Below are 12,092 nucleotides of genomic sequence, written 5' to 3'. Positions count from 1 at the left end.
TTTGGGAGGCCGAGGTGGGCGGATCACCTGAGGCCACGAGTTTGAGACCAGCCTGGCCAACGTGGTAAAACACCGTCTGTACTAAAAATACAAAAATTAGCCAGGCATGGTGGTGCACACCTGTAATCCCAGTTACTCGGGAGGCTGAGGCTGGAGAATTGCTTGAACTTGGGAGGCGGAGGTTACAGTGAGCAGAGATCATGCCATTGCACTCCAACCTGGGTGAAAGAGTGAAACTCCATCTCAAAACAAAAGAAAACAAAAAGAGAAAAAGATGTGTGCAATTGAGGTGTCAATGGATGCCATCAAAAGGCCCTCCACTGAATTGGTACCAATGTGCGCCACCTCCCCCAACCACGAGCCAGATGCTGGAGCCGCCTGTTTCTTCACCAACGAGGTGGAAAGATGGGTGCTAACCTGGATCTCACTGTAGTGGAACCAGTCTTTAAAGTACAGAGCTGGCTGGGTTTAGGGTGGGGGTTCGTAGGGGATTCTTGTCTCTCTTCCTTGTGTCAGTGCCTCTGAGATGTGTCCTCCGTCCTTGGCTGTGTCTCCACAGAGCAAGCTGGTGAAGTACTTCAGCCGGCAGCTGTCCTGCAAAAAGAAGGTGGCCTTGCAGGAGCGCAACGCGGAGCTGGATGGCTTCCCCCAGCTACGGCACTGGTTCCGGATCGTCGATGTGCGCAAGGAAGTCCTGGAGGTGACCTGGGGGGCCCCTGTGTCCCCTGCCCCTTCCTGGCCAGCAGCTACCCCCTGGGTTGCTCTTGGGCTGCAGGTTTCTGGCTGTGCACAGCACAGTCCCTGGCACATAGCAGGCTTTTAATAAATATGTGCTGGACAAAAACATTCAGGATGACTGGTGCTGTCTGAATGGGGTCATCGAGAGTGTGCTTCCCGAGTCAGTCAGAACCCTTCAGCTCTGCCACATATTCACAGAGTCACCTTAGCTAAATCACTTCACCTCTTAGTCCAGCGCTGTCCAGTGGAACTTTCTGCTACGATGGGAATATTTTCTATCTGTGCTGCCGGATGTGGTAGCCGCTTGTGGTTAGGACATGTGATTAAGGAACTGAATTTTAAATTGTGTTTAACATTAATTAATGGGGCCCGTGGAAGCCATATTGAACAGTACTGTCTTAGAGCATTAATATTCTCATCTGTGAAATGTGCATAATGATTGTCATCTCTTCTTAAATAGCCAACATCATAGAATGAGATGATTTTTATACAATGTTAAACTCAGCTGGGCACAGTGGCTCATGCCTGTAATTCCAGCACTTTGGGAGGCCAAGGCAGATGGATTGCTTGAGCACAGAAGTTTGGGACCAACCTGGGCAACATGGTGAAACCTCTACAAAAAATACAAAAATTAGCCAGATGTGGTGGTGCGTGCCTGTGGTCCCAGCTACTTGGGAGGCTGAGGCAGGAGGATCACCTGAGCCCAGGAGATTGAGGCTACAGTGAGCTGTGATCATGCACTCCAGCCTGGGTGACAGAGTAAGACCCTGTCTCAAAAAAAAAAAAAAAAAAAAAAAAAAAAAAAAAAAAAAAAAGAAGAAAAGAAAAGAAAGGCCAGGTGCGGTGGTTCATGCCTGTAATCCCAGCACTTTGGGAGGCTGAAGTGGGCGAATCGCTTGAGGTCAGGAGTTCGAGACCAGGCCAACATGGTGAAACCACGTCTCTACTAAAAATACAAAAATCAGCCAGGTGTGGTGGTGCACACCTGTAGTCCCAGCTACTCGGGAGGCTGAGGCAGGAGAATTGCTTGAACCCAGGAGGCAGACATTGCAGTGAGCTGAGATTGCATCACTACATTCCAGCCTGGGTGACAGCACAAGATTCTGCCTCAAAAAAAAAAAAAAAAAAAAAAAAAGGTTTAGCTCATATTCTGGCACCAAATAGCATTCAGTAGATGCCAGGCTATTACTGCTGTGAGCATCTGACATCTTATGTCCACCCTCAAAGATTGGACCACGTTCTTAACATCTTGAGGATAGTGAGATTTTCTTACCCCCTGGGATCCCAGGGACTGATCCATTTGCAGTGACAGGGCCAAGCCAAACCTAATAAAACCAGCGGACATCACTGCATCTTTCATGCTAGGCATTGTGCTAAGGGCTTTGCACTTAGGATCTCAACTGCTGAGACTGTTCAGCCTCCTTGCAATGACCTTTTCAGTAGGTGTGACTGTTATCCCCCTTGTACAGAGCGGGAAACTGAGGCTCAGAGCTAAGTGACTAGTCTAGCTGGTAAGTGGATGGGGCTGGCGGGATGTCCAGCTCAGATGGACAGCAAAGCTTTAGGTTGGAAGGACTGTGCCTTAGCCTTGTTTCCTGTTGCCTGGGCCTCCCTGAACTGGGCAGAAGAGGAGCTTGCCCCCCTGCCAGTGAAACCAAGAGTCCTCTCTCAAGGTGCTCCCTGCCTCCTGCTTGAAGAGGCTCCCTGTCTTTTTTAGACCTTGTCCGCAGGGACAAGAATCTCACCCAGCCCCACCAGATCTAAGAATCCCGAGTCAGATGCGGCATCACCCCGCTCCATTCCTCCAGGCCCCCACCCCACCCCATCTTGCATATGCACATCAGACCATGCACAATTCCATGTTTCCTTATTTCATTCTCAGCATGGCCAGAGAACCCAGATGAGTTTCTTGCAAATATCCTTAGAATGAACGGTCCTGCATAAGGACAGATGGCGTTGTGTTTGCACGGCTCAGGGAATTTTTTTGGGAGGCTTCAGGATCATTTGTCTCTCAAGTGCTACTTGTGGGGGCAAATAAGGCAGAAACGATTCTAGACCAGGGGCTGAAAACTGGTGGCCCTCAAGCTGGATCAGCTATGCAGACATTTTTTTTGTTGTCGTTTGGCTAATATGATGCCAGGACATTTATTTTGAGCCAATACTTAAAAACCAAAAGAGTCTGCCTAAAAATCCCAGATCTCTGGCTTCACTCACAAAATCAGAAATGTTGACCATGGAACTGAGCTCCTGTTTGGCATCGACTTGCTCATTTACATTTACCTGGCCTGCAGGTAGCTGAGTTGTGGCTGTTGCCTCAGTCAATGAGCATCTTGAGTCCAAGGTCACCACCCAGGGAGTGGGCGGGAGAAGATGAGGGGTTTCTGCTCTTTGTCTGCAGTTCAGGCATGTGTCCACCAGAGGTCCCCTTTCTGTGAAGTGACCGAAGTATGGAGAAAGCTCCAAAGTAAAACCGCTGGGTTTGAATCCTGGCTCCACCAATTACTTGCTGTGTGACCTTAGGCAAGTGGTCTAACCTTTCTGAATTTTACTGTCCTAGTCTCTAAGTGGTGGTGATAAAAGTGCCTACTTTCAGTAGTCTTTGTGATAATAAAGGAAATCTATCAAAAACCTTAAAACAGTGTTCCATCCATTTCAGCTATTGTTACTACTATTATTTTATCAAACAGAGGTGTGTCTGCCCTTTTGGCCCAGATTGTTAAGGGTTTCTCCATTTTTGATGTTAAAAAATGTTACTTTTATGATTTTCTGTGATCTTAAACTTCAGAGTAAATTGAAATTATATATATGTAAATCATAAGGTTAAAATGCACAAGTGAATCCTGAATCAAAGAGGAGAATCTTTTTATGTTATGAATCACCCCCTTCAAATGTGAGTCATTCTGTACCTTCAGATCCTAGACAGGGTGCAATGGCTCATGTCCGTAATCTCAACACTTTTGGAAACCGAGGTGGGAGGATCGCTTGAGGCCAGGAATTCGAAACCAGCCTGGGCAACATAGTGAGATCCTAGCTCTACAAAAAATTTAAAAATTAGCCAGGCATGGTGGTGCATGCCTGTAGTCCCAGCTACTCAGGAGACTGAGGTGGGGGGGTCGCTTGAACCCGGGAGTTTGAGGCTGCAGTGAGATACGATGGCACCACTGCACCCCAGCCTGGGTGACAGAGTGAGCCCCTGTCTCTGTTTAAGAAAAACAACAACCAGAAACAAACAGGTCCTTGATCATCACCTTTCTTAAAGGGGCTCATCTGCAATGTGTCCCTATTTGAGAAAGCCTCTAAGTGACTCCACTATTGTTCTCTCTCTGCCCCCTGCCTGCCCTGGTGAGTTGAAAAGGCACTGATTGGGCTTCGACTTTTGCGCCATAGCTCATATTTTTGAAGATAATTTTTTGTGCTGAGACAGTTTTCTTCTTTCTGGCTATCAGTTTAATGTGGGAGCTGTATCTTGTTGTAATACACAAATGTGTAATACACAAACATGACCACAAGAGGGTAGATGTATTCTGCAATACTGCCCTAGAATCACCATCCGTATGCTATTTCACCCTTATTTACTTTGGGAGGCTGAGGTGGGCGGATCACCTGAGGTCGGGAGTTTGAGACCAGCCTGGCCAACATGGTGAAACCCCGTCTCTACTTAAAATACAAAAATTACCCAGGTGTGGTGGTTGGTGGCTGTAATCCCAGCTACTTAGGAGGCTGAGGCAGGAGAATTGCTTGAACCCAGGAGGCGGAGGTTGCAGTGAGCTCAGATCATGCCATTGCACTCCAGCCTGGGAGACAAGAGTGAGACTCTGTCTCAAAAACAAAAAACAAAACAAAAAACCTTTACTTAAGTAATAATATATGTTAAGATGTTGAGTAGTAAGTGCTATAAAAGAAGACTCATATATACATACAGATATATATGCATAAATGTAGAAGCTTGACAAATTTTGAGGTGTCTCCATATGATGGTGTCTAGGGAGACACTGTTTTGGGAAGATGGGGTGGCGGTGAAAGTTCGCTTGCCAGCACATTGAGAATCCTACCTTTTCTAGGTCCCTTCCCCCAACTCCACGCTACACTCCAGCATTTCTGCTTTGCCTTAGGATGCAAAGCCATGCCCCAGTGGGGCTCAAAAACAAACCTAGTTTCATTTCCAGCATGGAGCACGGACCTTCAATCCCTTTCCCATTAGGTTTTCTGAAGACCAGTGTGAGGCCTGGACTCTGCAGCCAGAGAAGAAAGGAAGCAGAGTGGGGCCCAGCCATCAGCGCACCTGCCTTATCCTGTGCTTGCTCTGAGTGTGTGCTGGGATTTCAGATGAGTCCCTGCGGAGGAGGCACTGGGAGCCATGCAAACATGAAAAAATGGGGCCCTGGCTTATAAACATTCGAGAGACAGGCACAGTGTTGACGCCAGACAGGGTAGTAATTATAATAGCACTAAGCACCTGCGCTACCTTGCCAAGTGTGAACACTTAGGAGTCCCACTTTATAGATGAGTAAAGTGAGGCCCAGAGAGCTAATGAGTGGCAAACCGGAGATTCGGAGACCCCACTGTTGTGCAAAGCGTTTGCACGGCGGAGTGTTCTCCTCTAGGCACCACTAGAGGGCGGGGTGGAGGCAGAGAGGCTGTTCCTGCCCCACCGTTGACAATCCTCTCTCCCCTCCCCTAGGAAATCTCCCCGGGCCAGCTGAGCCTGGAGGACCTCTTGGAGATGACGGATGAACAGGTGTGCGAGACTGTGGAGAAATACGGAGCCAACCGGGAAGAGTGTGCCCGCCTCAATGCCTCCCTCTCCTGCCTCAGGAATGTCCACATGTCAGGTGAGCAGGCCCTGGGGCCGGGGATGTGGAGACTTGTCCCCAGAACAGCTGCCACGGTCCCTCAGCATCTTGTGCCTGCCATTGCAGGCCAGGACGAGACAGTCAACCCTGGGGGGCAAATGTGACACGCAGGAAGAGGCAGCATGGACCTGGGATTTGGAGGCCGGAAGACGCCGACAAGGGAAGTTCTTGGGTTTGAACTCTTGCCCCAGGACGACCTGCTGAGGTTTAGGGTATCTGGTGCTGGATAATTAGGGTCCGGACATGAAAATGTTGAGTGTGTGTAGGAGACCAGGTTCTTTTTACTTTAGACATGTTTAAGTGCCTTTGCATTTTGGGTCAATGTCTAGCTTCTATTTTTTTATTTTTATTTTTTTACAGAAGTGATTTGCATTCATTGTAACATAAACCAGAAAATAGATTTTTAAAAAAATCGCCCTAAGCCCCACCCTCTAGGTAACTGCTGTTATCATTTTGGTATAATTTTTCCTGACAAATGGATATATGTTTACTTTAAAAAATAGAATTAGAATTATCCGTACATATTGCTTAAAATTTTTTTTTTCACCTGATAAAATAACCTCTGTGACTTGTATCAGTTTGGGGGCCAAATATATTGTCATCCCTCCTGGATGTTTTCCATTAATTGCTCAGATACCCATTTGTCTTTATTAGCAGAACATCAAATATCATCTTCCTGAGGCTTCCTGCTTCTCTCTAGCCTCATGATTTATCTGCAAATTCTGGGGCCTTTCTGTCCCAAGGGATGCGCTCTGCAAACGCCAGCCACGGAGAAGTGTTAGTGACCATCAGCACGGTTGTTTCAGTTCCCACCACAAGGTGTCACTGTTGAGCATCAGTCTGGCAGAGTCAGGTGGAGGCTCTCGGATGCCCTTGCTGGATTCAACCTGCTCTATTCAATAAGCATTTGTTGAATATTGTTCTAGACCTGGAGAAGTCTTCTAATCTGAGTGGCTATGGGGTGCCAGCAGGGCTGAGGAGGCAGCAGTGAACAGAACAGAACATACTTGAAACAGGTCATTGGCCTAGTCCTCCATGCGTGCCCTTTTGTATTTTTTTCTTGCTGGCAGATCCTGATTCAGGTACAGTCAGCATCAAAAGGGATCATGCAGCCGGGCACACTGGCTCATGCCTGTAATCCCAGCACTTTGGGAGGCCAAGGCAGGAGGATCTCTTGAGCTCAGGAATTCCAGACCAGGCTGGGCAAATGGTGAAACCCCATCTCTACAAAAAATACAAAAAAAAAAGTGCCGTGTGTGGTGGCACACACCTGTAGTCCCAGCTACTCGGGAGACTGAGGCTGGTGGATCACTTGAGCCCAGGACATTGATTGAGGCTGCAGTGAGCCATGATCACACTGCTGCACTCCAGCCTGGGGGACAGAGCAAGATCCTGTCTCAAAAATAAAGTGGGGGCGGACCATGCACTGGGGGCTGTCTTATGCCTTGAAGGATGTTTGGTTAGAAACATCCTTGACCTCTGCCCATGAGATACCAGTAACATCCCCCGACTCAAAGTCATGACACACGGAAATATCCCCAGATATTTCAAAACGTCCCCAGGGAGGCACAATCACTGCTGGCTGACGAGCTGTAAAGGTGATGCTACTCTTCACCTGTAGCACAATGGTGCTGACTCACCGAACGCGAGTGTGGCTGACACGGAGGGGCCTCTCAGTCACTCAGTACATACAAAATCTACTCCAAAGGTGACTTTCTCTCTTTACCCACAGTGAGAAGCAGATGGCAGTTTTCTCTCTTTAAAAAAAAATTGCAGGCCAGGCATGGTGGCTCACACCTGTAATCCCAACACTTTGGGAGGCCAAGGTGGAAGAATTGCTTGAACCCAGGAGTTTGAGACCAGCCTGGGCAACATAACAAGACTCTACCTCTACAAAAAAAAAAAAAAAAAAAAAAAATAGCTGGGTGTGGTGGCATGCACCTGTAGTCCTAGCTACTTGGGAGGCTGGAGTGGAAGGATTGCTTGAGTCCTGGAGGCGTCAAGGCTGCAGTGAGCTGAGATGGTGCCACTGAACACCAGCCTGGGCCACAGAGTGAGATCCTCTCTTAAAAATAAATTGCACCAAATTACAATGTTATCTCATAAACATCTTCCTTTGTCAATAAATGCATTCACTTCTTATTTTTAATGCCTGAATACTAACACAATTTATTCAACCAATCTCCTATTTTTGGAAATTTGAGTTATATCCATACTTTTCCTATCATAAGCAATGCTGCCTGAATACCCCTGAGTGTTGTCTTTGGGGACCCCTGTGGCTATTCTTTTAGAGTGAATTCATAGGAGAGGAGTCTTGCAGGAAAACATTTGCATATTTTGGCCAGACACGGTGGCTCACACCTGTAATCCCAGCGCTTTAGGAGGCCAACGCCAGTGGATCACCTGAGGTCAGGAGTTTGAGACCAGCCTGACCAATATAGTGAAACCCCGTCTCTACTAAAAACACAAAACTTTAGCTGGGTGTTGTGGCACACACCTGTAATCCCAGCTACTTGAGAGGCTGAGGCAGGAGAATCTCTTGAACCTGGGAGGTGGAGGTTGCAGTGAGCCAAGATCATGACGCTGCACTCTAGCCTGGGTGACAGCGAGACTGTCTCAAAAACAAAAGGCAAAGACAAAAACAAAAACAAAACACATATTTTAAGAATTGTGGTGAACATTGTCATATTGCTTTCCAGAAAGTTTGTACCCATTTATGCCCCCACAATACTTGACAGTGAGTGTTTGAGGTTAGGTTTTTAATTACTTTTCAGAATTCACGTTGTCTCATCAGAGAGGCTCTACTGAGTTTGGCAGCATCCTTAGAAGTAGAGTGAGGTTCCAGTTTCTGTGAGAGAGGCATTTCTGTCAGCCTTATGGGGGCAGAATAGTCATTTTTTTGTAACATTCTGGGCTGCGCGAGAACATGAAAGGTCTTGTACTCTGATTTTTATTTTTATTTTTTGGAGACAGAGTCTCACTCTGTCACCCAGGCTGCACTGCAGTGGTGCGATCTTGGCTCATTGCAACCTCCGCCTCCTGGGTTCAAGCCCTTCTCTTGCCTCAGCTTCCTGAGTAGCTGGGACTACAGGTGCATGCCACCACGCCCGGCTAGATTTGTTTGTATTTTAGTAGAGATGGGGTTTCACCGTGTTGCCCAGGCTGGTCTTGAACTCCTGAGCTCAGGCAATCCACCTGCTTTGGCCTCCCAGAGTGCTAGGATTACAGGCATGAGCCATCACACCTGGCCCTGTCCTCTGATCTTTTTCAAAATTTGTTTGATCCAGATGGACAGTACAAGTACAATTTATATTGTGACCCCCTCCACACACATAGGTATACATACATGCACACCATGTAGCTGAACATACATATACACAATTATAGCATGTTTCATGAAAGAATAATCCTCCTTCCTATTCATGATGAAAGACAATGTTGTAAGTCCATTCCTGTTCTATGCTATATCATTTAGCAGATGCGGGTAATGTCCACTTTCTTTTCTTTTTTTTTTTTGAGATGGAGTCTCACTCTGTTACCCAGGCTGGAGTGCAGTGGCGTGATCTTGGCTCACCGTAACCTCTGCTTCCTGGGTTCAGGTGATTCCCCTGCCTCAGCCTCCTGAGTAGTTGGGACTACAGGCATGCGCCACCACGCCCAGCTAATTTTTGTGTTTTTAGTAGAAGTGGGGTTTTGCTATATTGGCCAGGCTGGTCTCAAACTACTGACCTCAGGTGATTCATCTGGCTCGACCTCCCAAAGTGCTGGGATTACAGGTATGAGCCACCGTGCCTGGCCTGCCACTAATTTTTGTTTTTGAGACAGGGTCTTACCTTGTCACCCAGGTTGGAGTACAGTGGTGTGATCACAGCTCACTGCAGCCTTGACTTTCTGGGCTCAAGCAATTGTCCCACCTCAGCCTCCCCAGTACCTGGGACTACAGGTGCACACCACCACACCTCTCTGATTTTTGTAGAGACTGGGTTTCGCTTTGTCGTTGCCTGGGCTAGACTCAAAGTCCTGAGTTCAAGCAGTCCTCCTGCCTCGGCCTCCTAAAGTGCTGGGATTACAGGCATGCATCCCCATGTTTGGTCAAGCAGCACTTTCATTATACACCTCACTATGGTTTGAACCTACACTGATCTCATTGATCCTTCTGCCTCCACATAGGCCTCCCTCTGGACTCTTCCCAGGCTGCTAAGACTTAGTCTTCTATGTCCTGCCTCAGATGCCAGCCTTAGGGCCACCGGCACCTTGAAAGCAATGGCCAAGTGCTCCTTGTTTACCCATGTTCCTACAGCACTCGGCACTGGAGTCAGCTGAACTCAGACTTCTTAGTAAAGAATTGTGTACCCATTTCTGATCCTTAACACTGTACTTCACCTATGCTGTTCCTGCAGGTAATGGTGCCACTTAAAACATTTACGCCGGGCATGGTGGCTTACGCCTGTAATCCCAGCACTTTGGGAGGCCGAGGTGGGTGGATCATGAGGTCAGGAGATCGAGACCATCCTGGCTAACACGATGAAACCCCGTCTCTACTAAAAAAAAGAAATACAAAAAATTAGCCAGGCGTGGTGGCGGGTGCCTGTAGTCCTAGCTACGCGGGAGGCTGAGGCAGGAGAATGGCGTGAACCCGGGAGGCGGAGCTTGCAGTGAGCCGAGATCGCACCACTGCACTCCAGCCTGGGCGACAGAGCGAGACTCCGTCTCAAACAAAACAAAACAAAAGAAAAACCCCAAAACAAAACAAAAAAATAAAACGATGAAGCACAACGTTATATAGCATTGCAAATTTAAGGAATAATAGACCTCAGATATGTCTTATAAGTTGAAAAGATAGAAATAATGCATATGATAGCCTAGATTGTGCCACTGCACTCCAGCCTGGATGACAGAGCGAGACTCCATCTCAAAAAAAAATTTTTTTTAATGCTTACCTTTTTTGGGGAGCAATTTGTTTTTAAATGAATGCCTCTCTTTTCCACTAGACTGTAAGCTGAAAAAGGGCAGGGATCATACTTGTTTCTGCTCACTGTTTGATTCCCAGATGAAGATCAATATCTAGCACATAGTAGCAGTTTAATACATATGTTTTTTTTTTTTTGAGATGGGGTCTTGCTTTGTTGCCCAGGCTGTAGTGTGGTGGCACAATCTTGGCTCACTGCAGCCTCTACCTCCTGGGGTCCAGCAATCCCCCCACTCATCCTCCTGGGTAGCTAGGACTACAGGCGTGTGCCACCGTGCCTGGCAGTCTTTTTTTGTACTTTTTGTAGGTACAGAGTTTTGCAATGTTGCTCCAGCTGGTCTCAAACTTCTGAGCTCAAGCAATCCGTGAAAACTTACCAGTGGCTTAAAGAACACAGTCTTCCTCATGGATTGCAAAACGTCTCATGGTTTGGCTCCACTTGAAGTCCTACCAGTCACATTCTCCCTTCAAGCCCTAAATATCTGATAAATCTGTGAATTACTTAGAGTTTTCTAGATGAGGCTTGGATTTCACATCTTGGTACTCACATCCCTCTGCCTAGAATTTTCTTTCCCTTTGTCCTTCTGGTGAATCCCTGCTCTTCCCCAGGCCCAATGCAAAGCCTGCTTCTCTATGAGGACTTTCCTGGGCTCTGCAAACTGAGCTGACCACTTGCCCTTGGCTACCGGAACACCAGATGCTTCAGTGACCGCAAGATCTACACCGCCGAGCCCCTCCCTGCCTCTGAAAAGCTGTGTGATGTGCTCGCTATTAATGTCCACAAGGGGGAACCAGTGAGCCATCCTCAAAGTATCTTTCATGTTTAAAATCCTTTCTTCCCTCAAAAATAGTAATTGGTTCCTTGAAGCTTCTAACCATCTTGGGAGTTGGATGGCTTCCCTTTACTCTAACTAAAAATGTTATCCCAGACTGAGGAATAAACTAGTATCTTTCCCATCATACTCTTACTTCTTGAGGGTGATATTGTATTCATCTTAAAAGCCCAGCTCAACCCAGAGCTGGCGTTTCCTACAGTGATGAAATCAGGTTTTTAAAATTCTGGCCCAAAGTGCGGACTGGATGCGTGTTTGTTAAATGACAGAAGACAAGTTGTATTGAGGAACTCATATGGAGACCAAGGATATGGCAGCAAGGCTGCTTTGTGCCTGGCCAAGAATATGTCACCTCTCTTTCTCTGTCCCTCTCTCTCTCTCTCTCTGTCCCTCTCTCTCTCTGTCCCTCTCTGTCTCTGTCTCTCTCTCTCTTTCTCTCTCTCTCTCTCTCTTTCTCTCTCTCTCTCTCTCTTTCTCTCTCTCTCTCTCTCAGAGGATGGAAGTAGCTTTATTTTAGAGACGTTAATGCTAATCTTAATTTTCTCCTTGGGCTTTAGGGATATCTTTATTTTGCAGTGCCCAAGGAGCCCGGAAGATAGGAAATCTTAACTCATTTTTCTCTTCTCGTAGCTTGTTAGATCAGCTTTAGCCTGAAACCAAAGAACACTCATCCATTCATTGAGCAAGATCAAAGCGTCC

The 12,092-nt window shown here is 47.1% G+C and overlaps 1 protein-coding gene across 3 annotated transcripts in view; it reads left to right on the top strand.

Annotated features, from left to right (window-relative positions):
* KSR2 (kinase suppressor of ras 2) overlaps positions 1–12,092 on the top strand; it is a 508,355-nt gene that overhangs the window by 108,854 nt on the left and 387,409 nt on the right. For all 3 annotated transcript variants that reach the window (XR_013401510.1, XM_028829955.2, XM_077955340.1), the window contains exons 2-3: positions 560–700; positions 5,420–5,570. Coding sequence is in view for 2 of the 3 variants with exons in the window: in XM_028829955.2 (XP_028685788.1) it covers positions 560–700; positions 5,420–5,570 (292 nt within the window). In the remaining variant the exon portion in view is untranslated. The remainder of the gene's footprint in view (positions 1–559; positions 701–5,419; positions 5,571–12,092) is intronic.

Source organism: Macaca mulatta, chromosome 11 (assembly GCF_049350105.2).
Source record: "Macaca mulatta isolate MMU2019108-1 chromosome 11, T2T-MMU8v2.0, whole genome shotgun sequence".
Classification (NCBI taxonomy): Eukaryota; Metazoa; Chordata; class Mammalia; order Primates; family Cercopithecidae; genus Macaca; species Macaca mulatta.
The sequence above is the reverse complement of the archived record's forward strand: the minus strand, read 5'-3'. Positions and strand labels throughout refer to the sequence as shown.